Source organism: Choloepus didactylus, chromosome 8 (assembly GCF_015220235.1).
Source record: "Choloepus didactylus isolate mChoDid1 chromosome 8, mChoDid1.pri, whole genome shotgun sequence".
Taxonomy (NCBI): Eukaryota; Metazoa; Chordata; class Mammalia; order Pilosa; family Megalonychidae; genus Choloepus; species Choloepus didactylus.
The window spans coordinates 24,970,258-24,997,556 of NC_051314.1; the positions used below are offsets into that span (position 1 = coordinate 24,970,258).

General features: G+C 36.7%; 1 protein-coding gene across 3 annotated transcripts in view; it reads right to left on the minus strand.

Annotated features, from left to right (window-relative positions):
- The window catches only part of TXNRD1 (thioredoxin reductase 1), a 155,317-nt gene that overhangs the window by 109,152 nt on the left and 18,866 nt on the right, over nt 1-27,299 (minus strand). For 2 of the 3 annotated variants that reach the window (XM_037848322.1, XM_037848320.1), the window contains one exon: nt 89-261. The exons of the other annotated variant lie outside the window; for it this stretch is intronic. Coding sequence is in view for 1 of the 2 variants with exons in the window: in XM_037848320.1 (XP_037704248.1) it covers nt 89-261 (173 nt within the window). In the remaining variant the exon portion in view is untranslated. The remainder of the gene's footprint in view (nt 1-88; nt 262-27,299) is intronic. 3 annotated transcript variants of the gene reach the window in all.

A 27,299-nucleotide genomic window follows, 5' to 3' on the forward strand; every position in this document is an offset into this window, starting at 1 on the left:
TTCCTTCCGAAAGTGAGATCCTGAGGCAGAAGTCTGCATATTTCTACATTCAAGAATTTTGTACCACCCCTTAAGGTTAAAGCCTTACCTCAGTACAACGACTGCATGTGGACCTACTAAAGATGACCACAGGGTGATTTTCTATATAGGCCCGCAGCTGGGCTCTGGGGTCCACGATGGCTGTGCTGGTGGATCCTGAGGAACCACTCACACCAGTGGCTGAGTTTTCCAGCAAAGTTTGGCTAGGGTGATAATCCTTAGCTAGAAGTAATGGAAGCAAAGATGTTAATTATCAGAAAGGAAAACATGATGATGCATTTTCTAATATTAGGTTCACTCTAAAAGCCTGACAATTTTGGTCCCGGGGGCCAAAATAAGGAAAACTGCAGAACTCAAACACAGATTATATATTTAGTTCTGCCATCTGACTTAAGACCTCTGCAAAAAATCACTCCACATTTCCACCTCAGACTGTCACATTCAAGATCAGTTTTCAGGACATCCTGACATATTTTAAGCAATAGTCTCAACCTTCCTTGGAAGTAGGAGAATAAGTAATAGGTTATGAATATGTTTTACCCCACCCCGATGCCCACCCATGGTTTAAATGCAAAGAGACCAAAGATCTCACACAATCCTGCTCAAAGTCATAGAAGTCAAATTTAAACCAAGGCATACACTTTTTTTGTCCAATAAACTCTTGAATAAGCATACACAGAATTCTTCAGGACACAAACACACCAAGATTTCCAAAATCTACTTTCTTTAGCTTCTGTTTTCCCTCTTCAGACTGGCTATGGCCAAACCTGGCCCCATGACAAAAATGATCCAGCTTAGTGGTATGCCATCCCCACATGAGAACACTCATCCTGAGCATCATCACTAGTCAAAGCTACCAACAGATTGCTACCTCCAAGCTTGTAAATTTTTAAAAATAGCTATCTTCTTCAGGGTCCACAAACAAATCATGCTCGATCTTACCCTTATTCCTTGCTCCTTAAGTGATTTCCTCTCATTTCTGCTTATCTAAGATATGTCTGTACTTCTTCAATCTCCTCTTCATCTTCAGAGTTGACATTTGTGTTTACCCAAAACTAGACAGGGAACTGTTTGCAAGTATTGTCCCTATTAATCCTTATAAAAATATCTTTAGATAGTTGCTGTTACCATCACCCCCATTTTACAAATAAGAAAACAGATTCAGAGAGGTTAGACAACTTCCCAAAGGTTATGCAGCTTACGGTAAGCCATGAAGCTGAGATAGGACTCAAACCCAGGTTATCATTCTCTAGAGCCCATACTTTCAAAACAGTTTTATTGTGATACAATTCACATACCAAAGAATTCACCCATTTAAAGTGTACAATTCAATGGTCTAATTTTAAAGTAATATAAGAATTCAAATAGTTTAGAAGGATATTAAAAGAAAAATGAAACTATAAATCCTCCTACATTTCCCATTCCCATTACCTCCTTCGGTTTGCCAATAGTTCCTATTTATCCTTATAGTAATGTTCTACATAATTATTTAATTATATATGTGTGTATTTATTCTTGGCATAAAAGAATATCATAAGTCAAATATTTTAATGCTGACAGAGTACCAAATACTTTCTGCAACACCCCCTTTTTGCTTTATGTGTTAGATGTCTTTCCATGTTACCACATACAAATCTACCTCCTTCTTTTCAACTTCTGCATACTATTTTATGATGTGATTCTACCATAATTTAACTAGTCTTCTATTTAGCTTATTTCCATTATTTTACTATTAGAGGTAATGCTATAATAGCCATCTTTATACATATATCAATGAATGAAGATATGATTAAACAGAATTCTTATATCAAAGAGTATGCACATTTAAAATTTTGATAAATATCACAAATTGGTCTACAAAAAACTTGCACCAATTTATAATCCTACCAATAGTAAATGAGATAACCTACCCACTCACATCTGGACCAATATTATATACTACTGTAATTCATCAATTCAAAGGCACACTTTTTTTCATGTTTTTAATACATCTGAAATTGGGATACTTGTAATTAATGACATCTTAGATTCAATGAAATAGGGAAAATATTTTAACCTGTGACAATCTAATAGATTTTAAAAGTCTCTTGTTTTAATTTTAATTTCCTTACTTGTGAGGTGAAGCTGAGCATCTTGACTTATTTACTGGTTGTTGTATTTGCTTTTCTGTGAATTCTCAGTTCGTGTTCATGTTCATGTTCTTTGCCCACATGTCTACTTAAATTTAAATCTTTTTATTATTGCTTTATAAAAACTCTTTGTATATTAAGATCAATTCAACTAAACCGGATTTATCTAGAATATAATACTTATCTGATGTCATAATTGAAGAATCCAACTTATTTTTATCTAAAAGGTTATCCTACTGTCAATACCATTTACTGAATAATCAATCTTTTCCACATTAACATGACCTTTTTAATATACAAAATTCCCATGTGTATTGAGATCTATTTCTAGATTGTGCTCCAATTGTTCTATCTTCACTGTACAGAACCAGTATAGCCTACTAGTACTATAGACTTAATAATACATTACTAGAGTTTCCCCTTTGATTTTCAGGATTTTTCTGATCAATTATAATATCTTTACTTTTTACGAAGAACTTTAGAATCCTTCTCTCCTACTCTCTGCTTCTCACACCCAACACCTCATATTTTCTATTGGTATTTGGACTGAAAATACACTGAATACACTGAATTTATAGATTAATTTAAGAGGAATTTGCATCTTTATTTGATTCGGCTCCTGAATCTTCAAGGTGATATTTAGAAGATTTATTTTCCTACTTTAGTAAATTCCCTCCCTCAATACATTCTTCAAACAGTCTCTTTTACCTAAGTGAATATTAGAATTAACTATTTTCATTTCATAGTATGATATCTGAACCTACGTCATCTTGAACTGAGAATCCTGAATATCTTCAGCAGCTAAAAACACCCAAGAAATTTTTATGCCCTGCTTTCAAATTTTTCAGTCGGCTACTCTCTTTACCAACCCATAAACGAATCATGCTCACTTCTATTTTTAAGTCCTTATTAGCTATTAAAACTAAAAGTTGTAGATATTCTACTCTAGTTTAATCTTTCATTCCCATGAACATTTAAGTCAAAATAACACTTTTATTCTACTCCTACATTGTGTTTTGTAACAATGTGGTTTTTTTAAAAATTTCTCCTGAAAATCCTGTTTATTGAATACAGCATTTAAAAAGCTATTCTATCAAAAAATTCTTCTTTTCAGAGATATCTGGTATTGGATATATCCGGCCAACTCTTTTCCATGCTGAACTCTATTTTATGCAACCATATGATTCTGCTATAATATAGGCATAAAACAAAAATTAGATTAAGAAATAATGATCAGGGAAATTTTCAAAAGAAAAATAAGAATTAAACTACACCATCTATCTCTTAAGGAAGAACCAAATGTCAATATGAATTATTAAATATGGCCATGAAAAAGATACAGTGCTTTCTTGTTATATGATAAAACAAAGAGGAAAAAAAACCCTGAGTAACAGAACAGTGCTTTTTAACTTTTCCTGTCAAGGATTCCTTTGTTGTCAACAATGAGAAGACTGTTTTTCATATACCAGACATGCAAATGTTACTAATACCTAAAATACAGAAAGAAAAATGTAAAGGGATGTAGAAATCACCTGTCTCTGTGATATATGGAAAAGATTTTTTTAAAGAAAAACTGAAATCTGTGCCAATTAATTACTGGATCTCAAAAGAGTGAGAGCACTTTGTTACAGAATATACCAGACCAGACTACACCTATTATACCTGCCCTCCATAAATTTGCAATCTAAGGTAGGCCTCTCACACTTATTTGCATCAGAATCATCTAGGTTCCCTAGGTCTAGCCCTTGCCAAACTGAATCAGATTCACAAGGCATTGGGGCCCAAGCATGCATATGCATGTGGGCGTATATGTGCATATGTGCCCACACACGTATATTTCAAATGTCTGCTAGTGATTCTAATTGCATGCTTAAGAACCACTTAACTAAGGCAACATGACACATGACATATAGCCCCACTAATGACATTACAAATTTTTAAAGTTAAACTCTGGTTTTCATTCTCTCTTTTCTATTTAGCTTATTTTAGAACAGAATGTGGAAATTAGGTAAATAAGGTAAACAAGGTAACATCTCATGAAAAAATAATCACAGACTATCAGCATGAGAGAGATATCAAGGTCACTAGGCCAGCCTAGCATTCTCCTGATGAGGAAACCAGGGTCAGACAAGTAATTAAATTGGCATTAGAGCAAAGCTGCCACACAAGTCTCCTGATGCCATTATACCTTACTGACTCCTTTGACTTCAAGGGATGACTGACTCTAAAAGAAGGTAACAATTCCTTACATAACATCTATACTAAGGGCACCACCTAACTATTAAGCTTAGATATTTGCCAATACACAGTACTGAGGCCAATATACATCACAAGGAAAGGAATATCTTCTGTGATCAAGGGAAGCTACATTTTTACTGAGAACAGACTGTTTACCAAAAATATAAATAAAATAAACAAATAGATAGATGATAGATACCTAATAAGAGATTATTCAACTAACAAAATCAGATTTGTTTGTTAAATTCTACCTCTAGCAAGAAAGGGAAATAAGATTCTTCTTATAAGTTTATCATTTGTTTTCTAAGTTCTCCCCTCAATTTTCAAATAAAACGAAGGAGCAGTCAAAGAAATCTATTAAGTAAATGTTCCAAGAACAGCTCAGAACCAGGTAGTCAGAAAAATTCAGATAAAAGTGTAATTAGGGGGAGGCGGGGCAAGATGGCAGACTGGTGAGCTGTATGTTTTAGTTACTCCTCCAGGAAAGTAGGTAGAAAGCCAGGAACTGCGTGGACTGGAGACCACAGAGGAATCTGACTTTGGGCATACTTCATACAACACTCATGAAAACGTGGAACTGCTGAGATCAGCGAAATCTGTAAGTTTTTGCGGCCAGGGGACCCGCGCCCCTCCCTGCCAGGCTCAGTCCCGTGGGAGGAGGGGCTGTCAGCTCCGGGAAGGAGAAGGGAGAACTGCAGTGGCAGCCCTTATCGGAAACTCATTCTACTGATCCAAACTCCAACCATAGATAGACGGAGACCAGACACCAGAGAATCTGAGAGCAGCCAGCCCAGCAGAGAGGAGACAGGCATAGAAAAAAAACAACACGAAAAACTCCAAAATAAAAGCGGAGGATTTTTGGAGTTAAGGTGAACATAGAAGGGGGAAGGGCAGAGCTCAGGCCCGAGCTCAGGCCCTGAGGCGCATATGCAAATCCCGAAGAAAAGCTGATCTCTCTGCCCTGTGGACCTTTCCTTGATGGCCCTGGTTGCTTTGTCTCTTAGCATTTCAATAACCCATTAGATCTCTGAGGAGGGCCCCCTTTTTTTTTTTTTTTTTAATCCTTTTTTTCTTTTTCTAAAACAATTACTCTAAGAAGCCAATACAGAAAGCTTCAAAGACTTGCAATTTGCGCAGGTCAAGTCAAGAGCAGAACTAGGAGAGCTCTGAGACAAAACGCAATAATCCAGTGGCTGAGAAAATTCACTAAACACCACAACTTCCCAAGAAAAGGGGGGTGTCCGCTCACAGCCATTATCCTGGTGGACAGGAAACACTCCTGCCCATGGCCAGCCCCATAGCCCAGAACTGCCCCAGACAACCCAGTGTGACGGAAGGGCTTCAAATAACAGGCACACACCACAAAACTGGGCGTGGACATTAGCCTTCCCTGCAACCTCAGCTGATTGTCCCAGAGTTGGGAAGGTAGAGCAGTGTGAATTAACAAAGCCCCATTCAGCCATCATTTCAGCAGACTGGGAGCCTCCCTACACAGCCCAGCAGCCCAGAACTGCCCTGGGGGGACGGCACTCACCTGTGACATAGCACAGTCATCCCTCAACAGAGGACCCGGGGTGCACGGCCTGGAAGAGGGGCCCACTTGCAAGTCTCAGGAGCCATACGCCAATACCAAGGACTTGTGGGTCAGCGGCAGAGACAAACTGTGGCAGGACTGAACTAATTGGATTAGACTATTGCAGCAGCTTTAAAACTAGGATCACCAGGGAGATTTGATTGTTAGAGCCACCCTCCCCTCCCTGACTGCCCAGAAACACGCCCCATACACAGGGCAGGCAACACCAACTACACACGCAAGCTTGGTACACCAACTGGACCCCACAAGACTCACTCCCCCACTCACCAAAAAGGCTAAGCAGGGGAGAACTGGCTTGTGGAGAACAGGTGGCTCGTGGACACCACCTGCTGGTTAGTTAGAGAAATTGTACTCCACGAAGCTGTAGATCTGATAAATTAGAGATAAGGACTTCAATTGGTCTACAAATCCTAAAAGAACCCTATCAAGTTCAGCAAATGCCACGAGGCCAAAAACAACAGAAAATTATAAAGCATATGAAAAAACCAGACGATATGGATAACCCAAGCCCAAGCACCCAAATCAAAAGATCAGAAGAGACACAGCACCTAGAGCAGCTACTCAAAGAACTAAAGATGAATAATGAGACCATAGTACGGGAGACAAAGGAAATCAAGAAGACCCTAGAAGAGCATAAAGAAGACATTGCAAGACTAAATAAAAAAATGCATGATCTTATGGAAATTAAAGAAACTGTTGACCAAATTAAAAAGATTTTGGACACTCATAGTACAAGACTAGAGGAAGCTGAACAACGAATCAGTGACCTCGAAGATGACAGAATGGAAAATGAAAGCATAAAAGAAAGAATGGGAAAAAAAATTGAAAAAATCGAAATGGACCTCAGGGATATGATAGATAATATGAAACGTCCAAATATAAGACTCATTGGTGTCCCAGAAGGGGAAGAAAAGGGTAAAGGTCTAGGAAGAGTATTCAAAGAAATTGTTGGGGAAAACTTCCCAAATCTTCTAAACAACATAAATACACAAATCATAAATGCTCAGCGAACCCCAAATAGAATAAATCCAAATAAACCCACTCCGAGACATATACTGATCACACTGTCAAACACAGAAGAGAAGGAGCAAGTTCTGAAAGCAGCAAGAGAAAAGCAATTCACCACATACAAAGGAAACAGCATAAGACTAAGTAGTGACTACTCAGCAGCCACCATGAGGCAAGAAGGCAGTGGCACGATATATTTAAAATTCTGAGTGAGAAAAATTTCCAGCCAAGAATACTTTATCCAGCAAAGCTCTCCTTCAAATTTGAGGGAGAGCTTAAATTTTTCACAGACAAACAAATGCTGAGAGAATTTGCTAACAAGAGACCTGCCCTACTGGAGATACTCAAGGGAGCCCTACAGACAGAGAAACAAAGAAAGGACAGAGAGACTTGGAGAAAGGTTCAGTACTAAAGAGATTCGGTATGGGTACAATAAAGGATATTAATAGACAGAGGGGAAAAATATGACAAACATAAACCAAAGGATAAGATGGCTGATTCAAGAAATGCCTTCACGGTTATAATGTTGAATGTAAATGGATTAAACTCCCCAATTAAAAGATATAGATTCGCAGAATGGATCAAAAAAAATGAACCATCAATATGTTGCATACAAGAGACTCATCTTAGACACAGGGACACAAAGAAACTGAAAGTGAAAGGATGGAAAAAAATATTTCATGCAAGCTACAGCCAAAAGAAAGCAGGTGTAGCAATATTAATCTCAGATAAAATAGACTTCAAATGCAGGGATGTTTTGAGAGACAAAGAAGGCCACTACATACTAATAAAAGGGGCAATTCAGCAAGAAGAAATAACAATCGTAAATGTCTATGCACCCAATCAAGGTGCCACAAAACACATGAGAGAAACACTGGCAAAACTAAAGGAAGCAATTGATGTTTCCACAATAATTGTGGGAGACTTCAACACATCACTCTCTCCTACAGATAGATCAACCAGACAGAAGACCAATAAGGAAACTGAAAACCTAAACAATCTGATAAATGAATTAGATTTAACAGACATATACAGGACATTACATCCCAAATCACCAGGATACACATACTTTTCTAGTGCTCACGGAACTTTCTCCAGAATAGATCATATGCTGGGACATAAAACAAGCCTCAATAAATTTAAAAAGATTGAAATTATTCAAAGCACATTCTCTGACCACAATGGAATACAATTAGAAGTCAATAACCATCAGAGACTTAGAAAATTCACAAATACCTGGAGGTTAAACAACACACTCCTAAACAATCAGTGGGTTAAAGAAGAAATAGCAAGAGAAATTGCTAAATATATAGAGACGAATGAAAATGAGAACACAACATACCAAAACCTATGGGATGCAGCAAAAGCAGTGCTAAGGGGGAAATTTATAGCACTAAACACATATATTAAAAAGGAAGAAAGAGCCAAAATCAAAGAACTAATGGATCAACTGAAGAAGCTAGAAAATGAACAGCAAACCAATCCTAAACCAAGTAGAAGAAAAGAAATAACAAGGATTAAAGCAGAAATAAATGACATAGAGAACAAAAAAACAATAGAGAGGATAAATATCACCAAAGTTGGTTCTTTGAGAAGATCAACAAGATTGACAAGCCCCTAGCTAGACTGACAAAATCAAAAAGAGAGAAGACCCATATAAACAAAATAATGAATGAAAAAGGTGACATAACTGCAGATCCTGAAGAAATTAAAAAAATTATAAGAGGATACTATGAACAACTGTATGGCAACAAACTGGATAATGTAGAGGAAATGGACAATTTCCTGGAAACATATGAACAACCTAGACTGACCAGAGAAGAAATAGAAGACCTCAACCAACCCATCACAAACAAAGAGATCCAATCAGTCATCAAAAATCTTCCCACAAATAAATGCCCAGGGCCAGATGGCTTCACAGGGGAATTCTACCAAACTTTCCAGAAAGAACTGACACCAATCTTACTCAAACTCTTTCAAAACATTGAAGAAAATGGAACACTACCTAACTCATTTTATGAAGCTAACATCAATCTAATACCAAAACCAGGCAAAGATGCTACAAAAAACTACCGGCCAATCTCCCTAATGAATATAGATGCAAAAATCCTCAACAAAATACTTGCAAATCGAATCCAAAGACACATTAAAAAAATCATACACCATGACCAAGTGGGGTTCATTCCAGGCATGCAAGGATGGTTCAACTTAAGAAAATCAATCAATGTATTACAACACATTAACAAGTCAAAAGGGAAAAATCAATTGATCATCTCAATAGATGCTGAAAAAGCATTTGACAAAATCCAACATCCGTTTTTGATAAAGACACTTCAAAAGGTAGGAATTGAAGGAAACTTCTTCAACATGATAAAGAGCATATATGAAAAACCCACAGCAAGCATAGTACTCAATGGTGAGAGACTGAAAGCCTTCCCTCTAAGATCAGGAACAAGACAAGGATGCCCGCTGTCACCACTGTTATTCAACATTGTGCTGGAAGTGCTAGCCAGGGCAATCCGGCAAGACAAAGAAATAAAAGGCATCCAAATTGGAAAAGAAGAAGTAAAACTGTCATTGTTTGCAGATGATATGATCTTATATCTAGAAAACCCTGAGAAATCGACGATACACCTACTAGAGCTAATAAACAAATTTAGCAAAGTAGCGGGATACAAGATTAATGCACATAAGTCAGTAATGTTTCTATATGCTAGAAATGAACAAACTGAAGAGACACTCAAGAAAAAGATACCATTTTCAATAGCAACTAAAAAAATCAAGTACCTAGGAATAAACTTAACCAAAGATGTAAAAGACCTATACAAAGAAAACTACATAACTCTACTAAAAGAAATAGAAGGGGACCTTAAAAGATGGAAAAATATTCCATGTTCATGGATAGGAAGGCTAAATGTCATTAAGATGTCAATTCTACCCAAACTCATCTACAGATTCAATGCAATCCCAATCAAAATTCCAACAACCTACTTCGCAGACTTGGAAAAGCTAGTTATCAAATTTATTTGGAAAGGGAAGATGCCTCGAATTGCTAAAGACACTCTAAAAAAGAAAAACGAAGTGGGAGGACTTACACTCCCTGACTTTGAAGCTTATTATAAAGCCACAGTTGCCAAAACAGCATGGAACTGGCACAAAGACAGACATATAGATCAATGGAATCGAATTGAGAATTCAGAGATAGACCCTCAGATCTATGGCCGACTGATCTTTGATAAGCCCCCAAAGTCACTGAACTGAGTCATAATGGTCTTTTCAACAAATGGGGCTGGGACAGTTGGATATCCATATCCAAAAGAATGAAAGAGGACCCCTACCTCACCCCCTACACAAAAATTAACTCAAAATGGACCAAAGATCTCAATATAAAAGAAAGTACCATAAAACTCCTAGAAGATAATGTAGGAAAACATCTTCAAGACCTTGTATTAGGTGGCTACTTCCTAGACTTTACACCCAAAGCACAAGCAACAAAAGAAAAAATAGATAAATGGGAACTCCTCAAGCTTAGAAGTTTCTGCACCTCAAGGAAATTTCTCAAAAAGGTAAAGAGGCAGCCAACTCAATGGGAAAAAATTTTTGGAAACCATGTATCTGACAAAAGACTGATATCTTGCATATACAAAGAAATCCTACAACTCAATGACAATAGTACAGACAGCCCAATTATAAAATGGGCAAAAGATATGAAAAGACAGTTCTCTGAAGAGGAAATACAAATGGCCAAGAAACACATGAAAAAATGTTCAGCTTCACTAGCTATTAGAGAGATGCAAATTAAGACCACAATGAGATACCATCTAACACCGATTAGAATGGCTGCCATTAAACAAACAGGAAACTACAAATGCTGGAGGGGATGTGGAGAAACTGGGACTCTTATTCATTGTTGGTGGGACTGTATAATGGTTCAGCCACTCTGGAAGTCAGTCTGGCAGTTCCTTAGAAAACTAGATATAGAGTTACCATTCGATCCAGCGATTGCACTTCTCGGTATATACCCGGAAGATCGGAAAGCAGTGACACGAACAGATATCTGCACACCAATGTTCATAGCAGCATTATTCACAATTGCCAAAAGATGGAAACAACCCAAATGTCCTTCAACAGATGAGTGGATAAATAAAATGTGGTATATACACACGATGGAATACTACGCGGCAGTAAGAAGGAACGATCTTGTGAAACATATGACAACGTGGATGAACCTTGAAGACATAATGCTGAGTGAAATAAGCCAGGCACAAAAAGAGAAATATTATATGCTACCACTAATGTGAACTTTGAAAAATGTAAAACAAATGGTTTATAATGTAGAATGTAGGGGAACTAGCAGTAGAGAGCAATTAAGGAAGGGGGAACAATAATCCAAGGAGAACAGATAAGCTATTTAATGTTCTGGGGATGCCCAGGAATGACTATGGTCTGTTAATTTCTGATGGATATAGTAGGAACAAGTTCACAGAAATGTTGCTATATTATGTAACTTTCTGGGGGTAAAGTAGGAACATGTTGGAAGTTAAGCAGTTATCTTAGGTTAGTTGTCTTTTTCTTACTCCCTTGTTATGGTCTCTTTGAAATGTTCTTTTATTGTATGTTTGTTTTCTTTTTAACTTTTTTTTCATACAGTTGATTTAAAAAAGAAGGGAAAGTTAAAAAAAAAAAAAGAAAAACAAAGAAAAAAAAGATGTAGTGCCCCCTTGAGGAGCCTGTGGAGAATGCAGGGGTATTCGCCTACCCCACCTCCATGGTTGCTAACATGACCACAGACATAGGGGACTGGTGGTTTGATGGGTTGAGCCCTCTACCATAAGTTTTACCCTTGGGAAGATGGTTGCTGCAAAGGAGAGGCTAGGCCTCCCTATGGTTGTGCCTAAGAGCCTCCTCCCGAATGCCTCTTTGTTGCTCAGATGTGGCCCTCTCTCTCTGGCTAAGCCAACTTGAAAAGTGAAATCACTGCCCTCCCCCCTATGTGGGATCAGACACCCAGGGGAGTGAATCTCCCTGGCAATGTGGAATATGACTCCCGGAGAGGAATGTAGACCCAGCATCGTGGGACAGAGAACATCTTGTTGACCAAAAGGGGGATGTGAAAGGAAATGAAATAAGCTTCAGTGGCAGAGAGATTCCAAAAGGAGCCGAGAGGTCACTCTGGTGGGCACTCTTACGCACACTTTAGACAACCCTTTTTTAGGTTCTAAAGAATTGGGGTAGCTGGTGGTGGACACCTGAAACTATCAAACTACAACCCAGAACCCATGAATCTCGAAGACAGTTGTATAAAAATGTAGCTTATGAGGGGTGACAATGGGATTGGGAAAGCCATAAGGACCAAACTCCACTTTGTCTAGTTTATGGATGGATGAGTAGAAAAATAGAGGAAGGAAACAAACAGACAAAGGTACCCAGTGTTCTTTTTTACTTCAATTGCTCTTTTTCACTCTAATTATTATTCTTGTTATTTTTGTGTGTGTGCTAATGAAGGTGTCAGGGATTGATTTAGGTGATGAATGTACAACTATGTAATGGTACTGTAAACAATCGAAAGTACAATTTGTTTTGTATGACTGCGTGGTATGTGAATATATCTCAATAAAATGAAGATAAAAAAAAAAAAAAAGTGTAATTAGGAGTTTCTTCCATTTGCCCAAACATTTTTGCCCAAGATCAATTCCTAATATTTGGATCCATGAAATACCTACTGTCTACTTGTAAAAACTCAAACTAAAGTTAAAAATAAAATATGCCCCATATTTATGTGTACAAAAATAAACAGTGATCAATAAAAGATTGGCCCCAAATTAGACAAATTTAGGATAATTTACTTCTCACTATATAATGAAGCATGTTGAATGGAACCTTTTCCAGATCTCTAGAGAGGTAATAAGTTCCTAAGCCTAGAAGTAAATACAAAGGAAAAGAGTAACAGATTGTACTGCTAGTAAATAAATAAATAAGTCCAATTATTTTTTTGTTTGGTTGTTTTTAAGGGAAAAGAGCAGCCTAGGGAAAATACTTACACGAAAAAAAATAAAACAACAAATAGAACAAAAATAAAACAACAAATAAAACCAAGCAAATTGGTAAGAAAACAGTAAGACCACAAATGATAAAATGAATAGGAACAGCCAATAAATTATAAAGAAAACAGCAAACCTAAAAAAAAATCTATTTATTTTACTTTATTTTATAATCTGAAATATAGATTAAACCAATGAAGTACTGTTTCTTGTTTATTAAAAATGAAAACTCCCAGTGCTGGTAAACATACATTTAAATGATTCCATGGAGATAAGGGGGCATGTAATAAAGTTAAAACTACTCTTTTGGAAAACAATTTGACAATGTGGATCAACAGCCATTGAAATGACTATATGTTTTAACATGGTATTCTTACTTCTGGGAATTCCCCATTTAAAAAAATCCAAAATAATAAAAACATTATATTTACAAAATGACCACCATCTCCTAATCTTCTCTTAGAAAAAGGTTTCAGTAGCTTTAATTCATATAACTAGCACCAAATTTCTAAACCTCTTTTCAATAAAAGTTATATACCTTCAAGATTTATCATGTTAACTTCCTGTAAAGCCCAAAAAAAACAATTGACCTAGGCCACTCCATACCACCTGAATACCTCCATCACTTTTCTGTATACATGCACAGTTATGCCTTGCAACAGCTGCCTTTCTCCCTCCAAAAGCTAAATTGTAAATAGATTCTATCCTGGCTCCCCAGCCTACTTCATCCATTTCTATTCCCAATCCTCAACTCTTTCTTGTATTTATTTATTGACATCAATTTCACTGCAAAATCACTGGTTACAGTAAAAAATTGGAAACAACAGATATCCAACATAAGAGGAATGGTCAAATTATTGTAGCTCTCTTTTTCCAAGATAGTTTTAATGGCTGCTTGCTATTCAGGATTCAAAATGACATGGAAATGGTTTGACATTATGTTAATTTTAAAAACCCGGAATATCAAATCCTGTGTGCCAGTTTTACAATTGTTTGAAACTTTACATATAAAAATCCTGAAAAGAGATACATAAAATGGTCATATTAGTTATATTGGCATGATAGGATTATGTGTGATTTTTTCCCCTTCTTCCTTTTCCCAAACTTAAAAAAAATTTTTTTTAGAAATACATTAAAATTGCATACCAGGCTACCATATTTACTCCTAAGTGTCAACAAAACTCTCTTTGACTTCAGTAAACAGAGAAATTCATTCAAATCTTTGCATTCCTGTGGAGATAAAGCAAGATACTTTGAACTCTGGGTTTATTAAAGGGAGAACACTCCCATTCCAGAACACTCCCATTCAAGGAAGAAGACTCCTTCTTAACACTATTTTGTTTGAACCTACTGAAATGACTGTATCCCACTCACTACTACCACCACCTGGAAGCCCACTGTGACCTAGGCAGTATGACATTATCCTTCAAGTGGCTCTCAGAGACTGAATATTGCTTACAGAGCTATACAACTGATATTTATCCCTTCAGAGAAATCTTGGTCATGCACTCCCTATAGCCATAGGAAGAAGCTCTGGTTTGGCAGCCCAGGAACAACAGAGCACATTTGGAATTCAAAGGTAACCAGATGTAACTAGGTGGTGTGAAATAAATGAAAAGCACAGGTCAATAAAGCCACCCTCCTATTTTGAATGATCCCCAAGTGACGTTTCACAGCAAACCCAGATATTGAGTCATGCTAAAATGTATAATCAGAACTGATAAGAAAGTTGGGAATGTCAGCATACCTGACTTCCTAAGAGTAAAAGCACCCAGTGTGCCACTGATGATTAATCCAAATGTGGAAGGTGCCTTCCTTGAACTAGTCACCTTCTTTGAAAGGGTCTTACAACACAACCCTGAAAAACATAACTGGCCACAAAGTGGCTTCCATCATCCTTGATACAGCCATATCATCACCATTCTTATTTAAACCAAGACCTGTCAGCAACAAAAGAAAATCTAACTTAAAAGATAACATTTATAAATGAAACAAATAAAAAAAAAATAGAAACTGCCTGGGAATAATCTAACAAAATTTATCTGTGAGAAAGTTATAAAACTATTATAAGATGTCAAAAGAAATCATGAATTTCTGGGATCCCAAAGCTCTTAACAAACTATTTATTCAGTTCAAGTGCAGAGAGTTTTTCAACCACACAACCATTCTCAGAAGATTTCTTTTAAAAAATTAATAATTTTAAAGTGTCTTATTCAACCCATAAGACACACAAGAATATTATTACATTTTGGTCTAACAAGACTCCATCAAGTAAGAAGTTATTCCACAGAAGACCTAAGAGTGGGGAAGCTTAAAAGGGATGACACCTATAAAGTGAAAAATACAATAAGCTAATTATATGTGTTTTTTAAAGTCTGCAAGGAGTGAGACATGCTGGAAAATTAAAACAGAAGTATTTGTGGAAACAACTCAAGGAAGGAAGACTCCTTAGTAGGACATGATGAATATCTGAAGCTGAAAATAATGAATACATATTAGTTTTTCTGTACTATTTATTTACCAAATACAACACTAGGAAGTTCTTTTTATTAGCCTTAAGAGGGGGTTTTAATTCTTAAAAATAACTTGTTATACAAAGTACTAATTATGTTAGAAGCAAGCTGCTATTAAAAGGACTATAATGTCCTGGTTATAACTCTTCTGCCTGTACTTCCTTCAAAGGACTCTTATTAGGTTTAAAATTAAACCTTTTTGTGCTGGGGGTCCTTGCCTAGATGGAATTTCCCACTTATTTCACTCCACAATTGTATTTTAATATGATTATATGCCTTGCCCAGGATTCAGTGGCTATATGAGCCAGAGAATACACATTTTAAAGGAAATATCTCTTCCCCAAAGAACTAGTTTATGGAATGGTTTATAATGGGAGTAACTATGCTAGCAGTTCACATGTTTTGCCACTGTAAGCAGAATGTGTCTGCATGTGTATGTGTATTGTGGGGTTGAGGTTATCCTGTCCTTGTAAGGGTCTTCAAAAGGAAACATGGAATGGTTACTGAAGGGCCAATTGTAAGAAAGGAACTAATCCAACATCCTTTGGCTGTTAATAAGATAAGAAAATCATCTTTAAGAAAACACCAGGAGAACTTTTTAAAAAAAAATCAGAAGAATAATAACAAAGTATTTTGTAAGAAATAAGAATATTTAGAAGTTTACCTCAATATATCACTTTTAAAATGATTTAAGAAACCAGTCTTTTCCCAGCTGTTAGAGAGATGTTCTAGGCTTAATAATGCCCTCTGGACTTCAATTTCTTCATCAGGAATATAAAACTTGGGCTAAGTATGCCAAAATTTCTGTAATTATGTCTTTTCTGGGTATAAAGCATATACATGGGAGACAATGCAGGTGCTACTTCAGATTTTATATTTACCTACCATAAAACCTGAATTACAGTCATTAAAATAGAAAAGGAATCCATGGAAAATGATTAAACTGATCCCTTCTGCACACACATACTAAATACCAGTTAAGAGTTAACTAGAAAGAAGTTCTCTCACCATCACCAGACCTTTAATTCTCACAATTTCACTAAGCATACATATCTAATTATATGGCTGGACATTGCAGTACACAGAATAAATATTTTTTCATTTCATAATCTTTGTGTTATTTAATGAATGTTAAGAATAGCCAATAAATGTAAATGTCATACTACATTAAAATATTCAGTTAATGTGACCAACAGAGGGCATGATAGAAACTGTCTCAATAGTTTCGGTTCTCTCCAGGTAGAAGGGCATCTGTTTCAGCAATATTTTCTCATACAAACAGGCATGCGAAGAATACTAGAAAAGAAAAAAAAAAAAAAAATAGATACCTACCAAGCTACACACCTTGTCCAGAAAATACAGGAGAAGGGACCATTTCCCAACTCATTTTATGAGGCCAGTATTACCCTAATACTCAAACTAGGCAAAGCCAGTAGAAGAAAAGAAAACTACAGACCAATATCCCTCATAAATTCCTCAACAAAACATTATCAAATCAAATCCAACAAAATATAAAAAGAATACATTATGAGCAAGTGGGGTTTATCCTGGGAATACAAAGATGTTTCAATGTTCACAAATCTACCATATCACCAGTCTAAAAAAGAAAAAACACATGATCAATTGTATGCCAAAAAATTAGACACCCTAGATAAAACGCACAAATTCTTAGAAAGAGTTGTCTACCCAAACCGACTCAAGGCAGAGAAAATCTGAATAGACTGATAACATGTAATAAGATTGAATCAGTAGTAAAAAAAACTTCCCCAAAGAAAAGCCCAGGTCTAAATATCTTCATAGGTGAATTCTAACAAACCTTTAAAGCAGATTAACACTAATCCTTCACATACTCTTACAATAAATAGGAGGAAATCATTCTATGAGGCTAGTATTACCCTGATACCCAAACCAGATAAAAATGTAACAAGAAAACTACAGACCACTATCTGTTGTAAAGATAGACACAAAATTCTTCAAGAAAATACTATCAAATCATGTTAAAAAAAAAAAAAAAAAAACTGGATTTATCCCAGGAATGCAAGGTTAATTTAAAACATGAAAATCAATGAATGTAATACACTATATTAACAAAATAAAGGACAAAAACCACACAATAATCTCAACAGACGCACGAAAAAATATTTGACAAAATTCAACACCCTTTCATGATAAAAACAAAAAACAAAAAACAACACTCAACAAAGTAGGAATAGAAGAGAACTTCCTCAACCTGATAAAGGCCATCTACAAAAAGCCACAATTAGTACCATAATCAATTGTGAAAATTAAATGTATTTTCCCTAAGATCAGGAATAAGACAAGGATGTCCACTGCTGCCACTTCTATTCAACATTGTACTGGAAGTTCTAGCCAAGATAATTAGGCAAAGATATTCAATAAAAGGGACCATTTATTGAAAAGACCATTCTTTCCCAAATTAACGTACTTGGCATGCTTGTCAAAAATCAGTTGGCCACAGATATGTGGGTTTATTTCTGGACCCTCAATTCTATTCCATTGGTCTATGTGTCTATCTTTATGCCAGTACCACATTGTTTTGATTACCATGGCATTGTATTAAGTTTTGAAATTGGGAAGTGTGAGACCTCCAAATTTGTTCTTCCTTTGCAATATTGATTTGGCTATTTGGAGCTGCTTGTGATTCCATATGATTTTTTTTTAATTAGAGCATTTATAGGTTTACAGAAAAATCATGCACAAAGTACAGAATTCTCATATATTCCCCTCTCACACACACAGTTTTCCCTATTATTAACATTTTGCATTGGTGTGGTACCCTTGTCACACTTGATGAAACCTTAAACCATTTAACTATAAGCCACAGTTTATAATCAGGTTTACTCTTTGCATTGTACAGTTTTATGGGCTTTTTAATTTTTCCTGGTAATTTATATACAACCTAAAATTTCCCTTCTTATCCACTTCCAAGTATACAATTCAGTGGTTTTGGTTACATTCACAAAGTTGTACCTCCGTCATTTACCAACACTTTCTTATCACTCCAAACAGGAACTCAGTAACAATTAAATATTAACTCCCATTCCTCACCCACACCTGGCCCTTGATAACTTTATTCTAGTTTCTAACTTTATGAATTTGCATATTCTGCTTATTTCATATCAGTTATATCATACAATGTCTTTTTGTGGTATACTTCACTCAACATGATGTCTTCAAGGTTCATCCATGTTGCAGCATGCATCAGAACATCATTCCTTTTTATGGCCAAATCCCATTTTGTGTATTTACAACATTTTATTTATACATTCATATGTTGTTGGTGGTCATCTGGGCAGCTTCCACCTTTTAGCAATTGTGAATAATGCCACTATGAACATCAATGTGTAAATATCTGTTAGAGTTCCTGCTTTCGATTCTTTTGAGTATATACCAAGCAGTTGAATTGCCAGGTCATATGGTGCTTACATATTTAACTTTCTGAGGAATTGCCAAACTGTTTTCCATAATGGTTGCACCATTTTACATTCCCACCAACAATGTGTGAGGGTTCCTATTTCTCCATGTCCTCTTTAACACTTTTTCTTTTCTGCATTTTTAATGGTAGCCATTGTAGTAGGTATGAAATGGTATCTCACTGTGGTTTTGATTTGCATTTCCCTGATGGCTAATAACATTGAGCATCTTTTCATGTATTTTTTGACTATTTGTATATCTTCTTTGGATAACTGTCTGTAACAGTCTTTTTCCCATTTTTCAATTGTGTTGTTTGTGTTTTTATTGTTGAGTTATAAGAACTCTTTATGCATTCTGAATATTAAACTTTATCAGATATAGGTTTCCAAATATTTTCTCCCATTCTTGTTGTCTTTCTACTTCCATGATAAAGTCCTTTGATATGCAAAAGTTTTTAATTTTGATTGTCCTATTTATTTATTTTTTTTTCTTTTGTTGCTCTTGCTTTTGGTGTAAAGTATAAGAAACTATTGCCTAGCACACAGTCTTGAAGAAGTTTCCCCACGTTGTCTAGGAGTTTTAGAGTTTGGGTCTTATATTTAGATCTTTGATGCATTTTTAGTTTATTTTTGTATACAGAGGAGGTAAGGGTCCACTACAAAACTACAAAACACAGCTGAAAGAAATTAAAGAAGACCCAAGCAAATGGAAGGACTTCCTGTGTTGATGGACTGGAAAACTAAATGATGTCAATTCTACCCAAGTAACTTACAGATTCAATGTAATCCCAATAAAAATTCCAATAGCCTTCTTCACAGAAGATTGGCTTATCCATTTACTTAGGTTTTCTTTAATTTCTTTCAGCAATGTTTTTTCACATATATGTCCTTTACATCCATGGTTAAATTTATTCCTAGATATTTGATTATTTTATTGCTATTGTAAATGGTGTAAACGGAATTTTTTTCTTGGTTTCCTCTTTAATTGCTCATTACTAGTGGAAAGAAACACCACTGATTTGTGTTTTGCTCTTGTATCCCACCACTTTGTTGAATTTTCTTTTTTTTTTTTTTTTGTTAGTTGGTAGCTTTGTTGTGGATTTTTTCAGGATATATTTAGGATCAGGTCATCTGCAAATAGGGAAAGTTTTACTTTTTCATTTTATTTCTGTTTCTTGCCGATTGCTTTGGCTAGAATTTCCAGCTTCCTTAAGAATTTGAGGATCAGCTTTTCCATTCCTGCAGAAAAGGCTGCTGAGATTTTGATTGGTATTGCATTCAATCTGGAGATAGCTTTGGGTAATACTGACATCTTAATATTAAGTCTTCTACCCATTTAGTTAGGTGGTGGTCTTCTGTTTTTTCAGAAATGTTTTGTAGTTTTCAGTGTACAAGTCCTTCACCTCCTTAAATTTACTCCTAGGTATGTTATTCTTTTTTAAGCTACTGTGAATATGATTGTTTTTTGTTTTTTTAAATTTACATTTCAGAATATTTTGGTGGTGTAAAGAAACACAACTGATTTTTGTATGTTAATCTTGAAGCCTGCAACTTTGCTGAATTCATTTATCAGTTCTATTAGTTTTTTTGTGGATTCTTTGGGATTTTTATATAAAGGATCATGTCACCAGTGAATAGAAGCAGTTTTACTTTCTCCTTTCTGATCTTTTTATTTCTTTTTCTTGCCTAATTGGCAAGGGCTTCCAGTACAATGTTGAACAGTAGTGGTGAAAGCAGGATCCTTGTCTTGTTCCTGATCTCAGGGGGAAGGCTTTCAGTGTTTCACTGTTGAGTATAAGGTTCGCTGTGGGTTTTCATATATGCCTTTTATCAGACTGAAGAAGTTGCCTTCTATTCCTATTTTAAGACATTTTTGGATCTTAATATATTTATTAGTTTAAAGCAAGTTCTTCCCTGCCATTTCAAGTTGCTGTTGCCCACATAAAATGAAATGGATGAGTTAAACTACCTTAGTAGTTATTCAGGCATGCATTCCAGGAGCCAAGACTACAAAAAAAGGCATGTCTTAGATAATATATGTGAAATACTTTGTATATTGTGAAATCCTATAAAATGCAAGGAGTTTTTATTTGGAATTATACCATTTCCTGTGCATTCTGGGACTTAATGTTTAATTTTTTGGGGAGACAGAGCCACAGAATTTTAGAGGTCGGAAGGACTTAAGGCCCATCCATTCACTTTCTTTCACAAATGAGGAAATTAAGGCCCCGAGGGACTATGAAACTTGTCCAAAATCACACAGCTAGCTGAATGTACAACAGGAACTAGAACTCTGTTCTCTTGACTCTAATTCTCCTTTTACTCCCCCTACTGAAAAAACAACTTGTGGAGTCATGATCCAAATAAGTAGCCCTCAAATATAACAGGAACTCTCTGTAAAGATACTCCTATATTAAGAACCAACCTTAGAAGCTAAGTTGTTTTATAGCAAGCTCTTCTGATTCAAGATTATGTTCCAGGGACATGACTGAACTTGTGGCCATGAAGTGATAAAAGAATTTTACTCTGAAGATAAGAGTTAGTGAGTCCATAGCATTTAGCATTCATGACCTAAGCTGGACATAGGCAAACTCTTCCCCCTTCTTGTTTTATTTATTTTTTTGCTGTATTCTGAATTTCTAAGGCTACTATTTAGTCTACCTCTCCCTAAATATAAGATTGAACTGTCCTGAATATGCTCCTTTCCACACTGTTTCCAGTTATTGGCAATCCTCCAAAAAGTGTAATTTTAATTCAACTGCTATTTTCATGGGGAAACAATGCTTTACTTTCATATCTTACAAGGGGATGGGAGGATTAAGGCTGTCATTAGAACAAAAATGTCTAATCAATCCATTAAGTGAGGCAACATAGCATAGAGTACTAGCTCCCTGTATGAGAATCCTGGCTCCACTACTTACTGGTTATATGACCATTACTTCTCTGTGCCTCATTTTCCTCATCTGGTTATGGCAAGGATTCAATGAGTTACTATGCATAAAGCACTCTGCACAGTGCCTGACACATAAAAAACATTCAGTCAATGTAATCACTTTTTAGAAAAGTCTTAAGCTATACACTACTACCAAAACAACTCCACAACAGGGACAGGAGTTATCTATCTTGTTCACTCATGCATCCCTGCACCTAAAACAATGCCTGACATAGAGAAGATGCATAGTATTTGTTGAATGAGTAAATGTAAACTAATTTACAAGACTGCCATAGAAGTTACCCCCTTTTTAATAAACTACACTACTAGGAAATATAATGTTCTATATGAGACATTGGAAATATCTATTTCCCTAGTCTATAAAAAGTCCCCATTCAGAAAGACTAAAAGCCTTCCCTTTAAGATCAGGAACAAGACAAGGATGCCCACTGTTACTACCGTTATTCAACACTGTGCTGGAAGTTGTAGCTAGAGCAATTAGACAAGAAAAAGAAGTAAAAGGCATCCAAATTGTAAAGGAAGAAGTAAAACTTTCTCTCTTTGCAGATGACATGATAATATATGTAGAAAATCCCAAAAAATCTACAGCAAAGTTACTAGAGCTAATAAATGAATAAAGCAAAATGGCAGGGTACATGAGCAAAACACAAAAATCACCAATGTTTCTATACATTAGTAATAAGTAATATGAGGAGGAATCAAGAAAAAAAATTCCACTCACAATAGCAAGCAAAAGGAACAAATATTTAGGAATAAATTTAACCAAGGTCACAAAAGACCTATACACAGAAAACAACAAGAAATTGTTAAAAGAAATCAAACAGGACCTAAATAAATGGAAGGACATACTATGTTAATGGATTGGAAGACTAAATACAGTTAAGATGTCAATTATACCTAAATTGATTTATAGATTCAATGCAATACCAATCAAAATCCCAACAATTTACTTTGCAGAAATAGAAAAACCAATAACCAAAGTTATTTGGAAGGTCAGGGTGCCCCAAATAGCCAAAAATATCTTGAGAAAGAGGAATGAAGTGGGAGACTCACACTACCTGACTTTAAAACATATCACAATGCTACAGTGGTCAAAACAGCATGGTACTAGCATAAAGACAGATATACTGACCAATGAAATCGAATTGGGTGTTTAGAAACAGACCCTCTCATCTACAGACAATTATCTTTGATAAGGCAGTCAAGTTAATGCAACTGCGACAGAGCAGCCTCTTCAATAAATGGTGTTTGCACAACTGGATATCCATATCCAAAAAAATGAAAGAGGACTCCTAACTCATACCTTATACAAAAATTAACTCAAAATGCAGCAAAGACCTAAACATCACAGCTAAGAACATAAAACTTTTTAGAAGAAAATGTAGGGAAATATCTTCAAGACCTGGTGATAGGATGTGGTCTCCTAGACCTTATACCCAAAGCCTGAGAAATGAAAGAAGAAATAGATCAATGGGATCTCCTCAAAATTGAACACTTTTTGTGTATCAAAGGACTTTGTCAGAAAAGCAAAACGGCAGCCTAGGCAATGGGAGACAAAATTTGGAAATCTACATATTAGATAAGCATTTAATATCCAGAACATCTAAAGAGATCCTACAACTCAACAACAGAAGGACAAACAACCCAATTAAAAAATGGGAAAAAGACACGGGAAGACACTTTTCTGAAGAGGAAATACAAATGGCTCAAAAACAGATGAAAAGATCCTCAACTTCACTGGCTATTATGGAAGTGCAAATCAAAACCACAACGAGGTATCATCTCACACCTACTAGAATGGCCATTATCAAGAAAACTGAAAATACAAGTGCTGGAAAGCATGTGGATAAAGAGGTACACTTATTAACTGTTGGTGGAAATGTAGAATGGTGCAACCACTCTGGAAGGCAGTTTGGTAGTTCCTCAGGAAGCTAAGAATAGAATTTTCATATGATCCAGCAATCCCATTACTAGTTATATATTTGGAGGAACTGAAGGCAGGGACACAAACGGACATTTGCACACCAATGTTTATAGCAACATTATTCATGATTGCCAAAGACAGAAACAGCCCAAATGTCCATCAATGGATGAGTGGATAAACAAGTTGTGGTATATGCATATGATATATTATGCAGCAGTTAAGACAGAATAAAGTCATGAAGCATGCAACAATGTTGATGAACCCAGAGGACATTATTTACAGTGAAATTAGCCAGAAACAAAAGGACAACCCAAATCACCAGGACACTCATTTTTCTCTAGCGATCACAGATCTTTCTTCAGAAGGGACCATAAGCTGGGACATAAATCGAGCCTCAAGAAATTAAAAAAAAAAAAAAAAACTTGAATATACTCAAAGCACATTCTCCAACCACAATGGAATACAAATAGAAGTCAATAATTTTTGAACTGTAACTCCACTATTTACTTCCTACATGATATAAAATACACAAACTCTAAGGACAAATCAGTGGTTTTGAACTCAATGTAAAATATGTAATTTTAGACAACTATATAAAGGTGGGGGAGTGAAGGAGTATAGGAACATAGCTTATGTGTCCTATTGAAGTGAAGGCGGTATCAAAGAAAAACAAGATTGATATGGATTTAAGAGGTTAATTTTAAGCCCCACAGTAAACACAAAGAAATCATCAGAGAATATAACCATAGAGATGAAAAGTAGAGTTTGGGTTAAGAGAAATGGGGGAAGGGGCAATGGGGAGATAAGAAATGAGTGTAGGGTTTCTGTTTGAGGTGAAGGGAAATTTCTAGTAATGGATGGTGGGAAAGAGTATTACAACATTCTAAATGTGATTAATCCCACTAATGGAAGGCTAGGGAGGTGGTGGAATGGGAAGATTTAGGCTGTATGTATGTTTCCACAACTGAAAAAAAAAAAAAAAAAAGTCTAACTAGATGACAATTGAATGCTAAGGATGAACTTGGATGGGATTGGAGGATAGAGGACAGGTGGCTCAAAGGGACAAAGTTGAGACATAAGGAAAAGGAAATATAGAATGTAAGCTTTGTATCATTGTTGAATCTCTTGTACTTCGTAGCTGCGCTTAATGGAATTGCATAAAAGTACGTTCTTGTTCATGGGAAGTGAATTACAGTGTATGTTCAAGGATGTGTGTAGCTAACTCTCATATGTTCAGAAGACAGAGCAATAGATGATGGATAATAGATGGGGGGGAAAGAAATAGCAATGTGACAGCATGTTAAAGTTGGTGGATTGAGCTACTGGGGAAGGGGGGTCAGGGTATGATGGAATTCTGTGTATGGGGCTAGTATTGTTTTTGCAACTGTTCACATAACTTTGAATTTATTTCAAAATAAAAAAAAAGAAACAAAAGGACAAATACTGTATGGTCTCACTAATATGAACTAACATTAATGAGTAAACTTTGAAAGTTAAAGTTGAGAACACAGGTTATCAGGAGATAGAAAGAAGGTAGAGATCGGGCATTTGGTGCTGAAGGAGTACAGAATATTCCACAGGACTGACTGTATAGATCCAGAAATGGATAGCACAATACTGTGTGATGGTAGCAACAATACTGTAAGTACACTGAACAAAGATGAGCGTGAGTGCAGTTGAAGGCTAGGGGCATGTATGACACCAGCAGGGAAGATGGAAGATATAGACAGGGAATGTATAATTCAGTGAAACCTAGAGTGTTCCATTACAGTGATTAAATGTACAAATATAAGAATGTTTGTACATGAGAGAGAACAAATGAATGTCAACATTGCGAGATGCTGAAAATGGGATGGTATAAGGAAAACAATACAATCTATGCAAACTAAAGTTTATAGTTTACAGTAACATTGTAAAATACTACCGTTAATTATAACAAAGGCAATATACCAAAGCGAAATGTCAACAAGAGGGGAATATAAGGGAGGAGTATGGGATTCTTGGTGCTGTCATTGCTGTCTGATCTTTTTATTGTACTGTATTTGTATTTTTAATTTTTTTATTTTTTTATTCTTCATTTATTTTTTTTCCTCTTCCTCTTTCTTTGTGGAAGAAATGGAAATGTCTTCATATAGATTGTGGTAGTGAATGCACTATGTGATTATACTGGGAATCACTGATTGTTTAATTAGGGTAGATTGTATGGTGAGTGAATAAAACTGCTGAAAAATAAACAGCGGGATACAAGTGCTGAAGAAAATGTGGAGAGAGGGATGTGCCTGTTTGCGGTCGCAGCTAGGGGCGGGCACCCACGGAACCCTCTGCGCTCAGGGTTGCTTAAGGGGTACCGGCGGCAGCTCTTCCCGGAGGCGAAGGTGAGGCGGGGGACTTGGCCGAGTCCCCGGCGGAGGCGTGCAAGGTGTGGAGGGCGGCGAGAGAGGAACGCGAAACACTCTCCTCTCGAGGGGATAGAACAAAAGCCTTTATTCAGGGGTGAGCACAAGTTATATAGGGTGGCATAGAGGGCGGGGTCGGTGTTAGGGGTGTGGGGTTCTTACATGGCAATGCTGAGGGGATAAAGGCTAGGATTGGTTCTGAGAGGGCGCAGAAGTCGTTTGAAAAAGGGCGGGAGTTGCTCTGGCAACGGTGTATGCGCACTGGCGGTGGCGGGAGTTGCTCTGGCAACGGGGAGTGTGCGGGCAAGATAAGGGGGGCGGTTTTCTCCGGCAAGCTTCCTCTAACGGTTGTATTTTGGGTGAGGGAGATGGGGCCTGTAGCCGGCTCCACTTTCTCAGGCCCGGGGGGCTGTGGAGGATATTACTGCCCATGCCCACTACCCTCCCCAGGGGCTGGCCAGGTTCCCTGGGGGGGGGCTGTGGAGGGCGCTACTGCCCATGCCCATCGCCTCCCCCAGGGGCTGACCAGGTTCCCTGGCCCCGGCCCGCCAAGTTGGAACTCAGCACCAGCAACCCACACCTGTTCACTGCTAGTGGTGAAGAAGAATGGTGCAGCCCATTTGGAGGGCAGTGTAGTGGTTCCACAGGAAGCTAGGTATGGGGTTGCCATATGGTCCTGCAACCCCATTATTTGGTATATACTTGGAAGAACTGGGAGCAGGGGCATGAATGGACATTTGGGCACTGGTGTTTATGGAGGCAGTATTAACGATTTTCAATGGATGGAGGTGGCCTAAGGGTATATCAGCTGATGAATGCAATGATGAACTGTGGTGTATGCATACAATGGAATACTGAGCAGCTGCAAGAATGAATGAAGTTGTGAGCATGCAACTAGGAGAATGGACCTTGAGGACAGTATGTTGAATGAAATATGTCAAAAATTAAAAGACAAACATTATAACAGCTCACTAATATGGACTAACTATAATGTACAAACTCTGAGAACTGAATCTGAGAGCACAGGTTA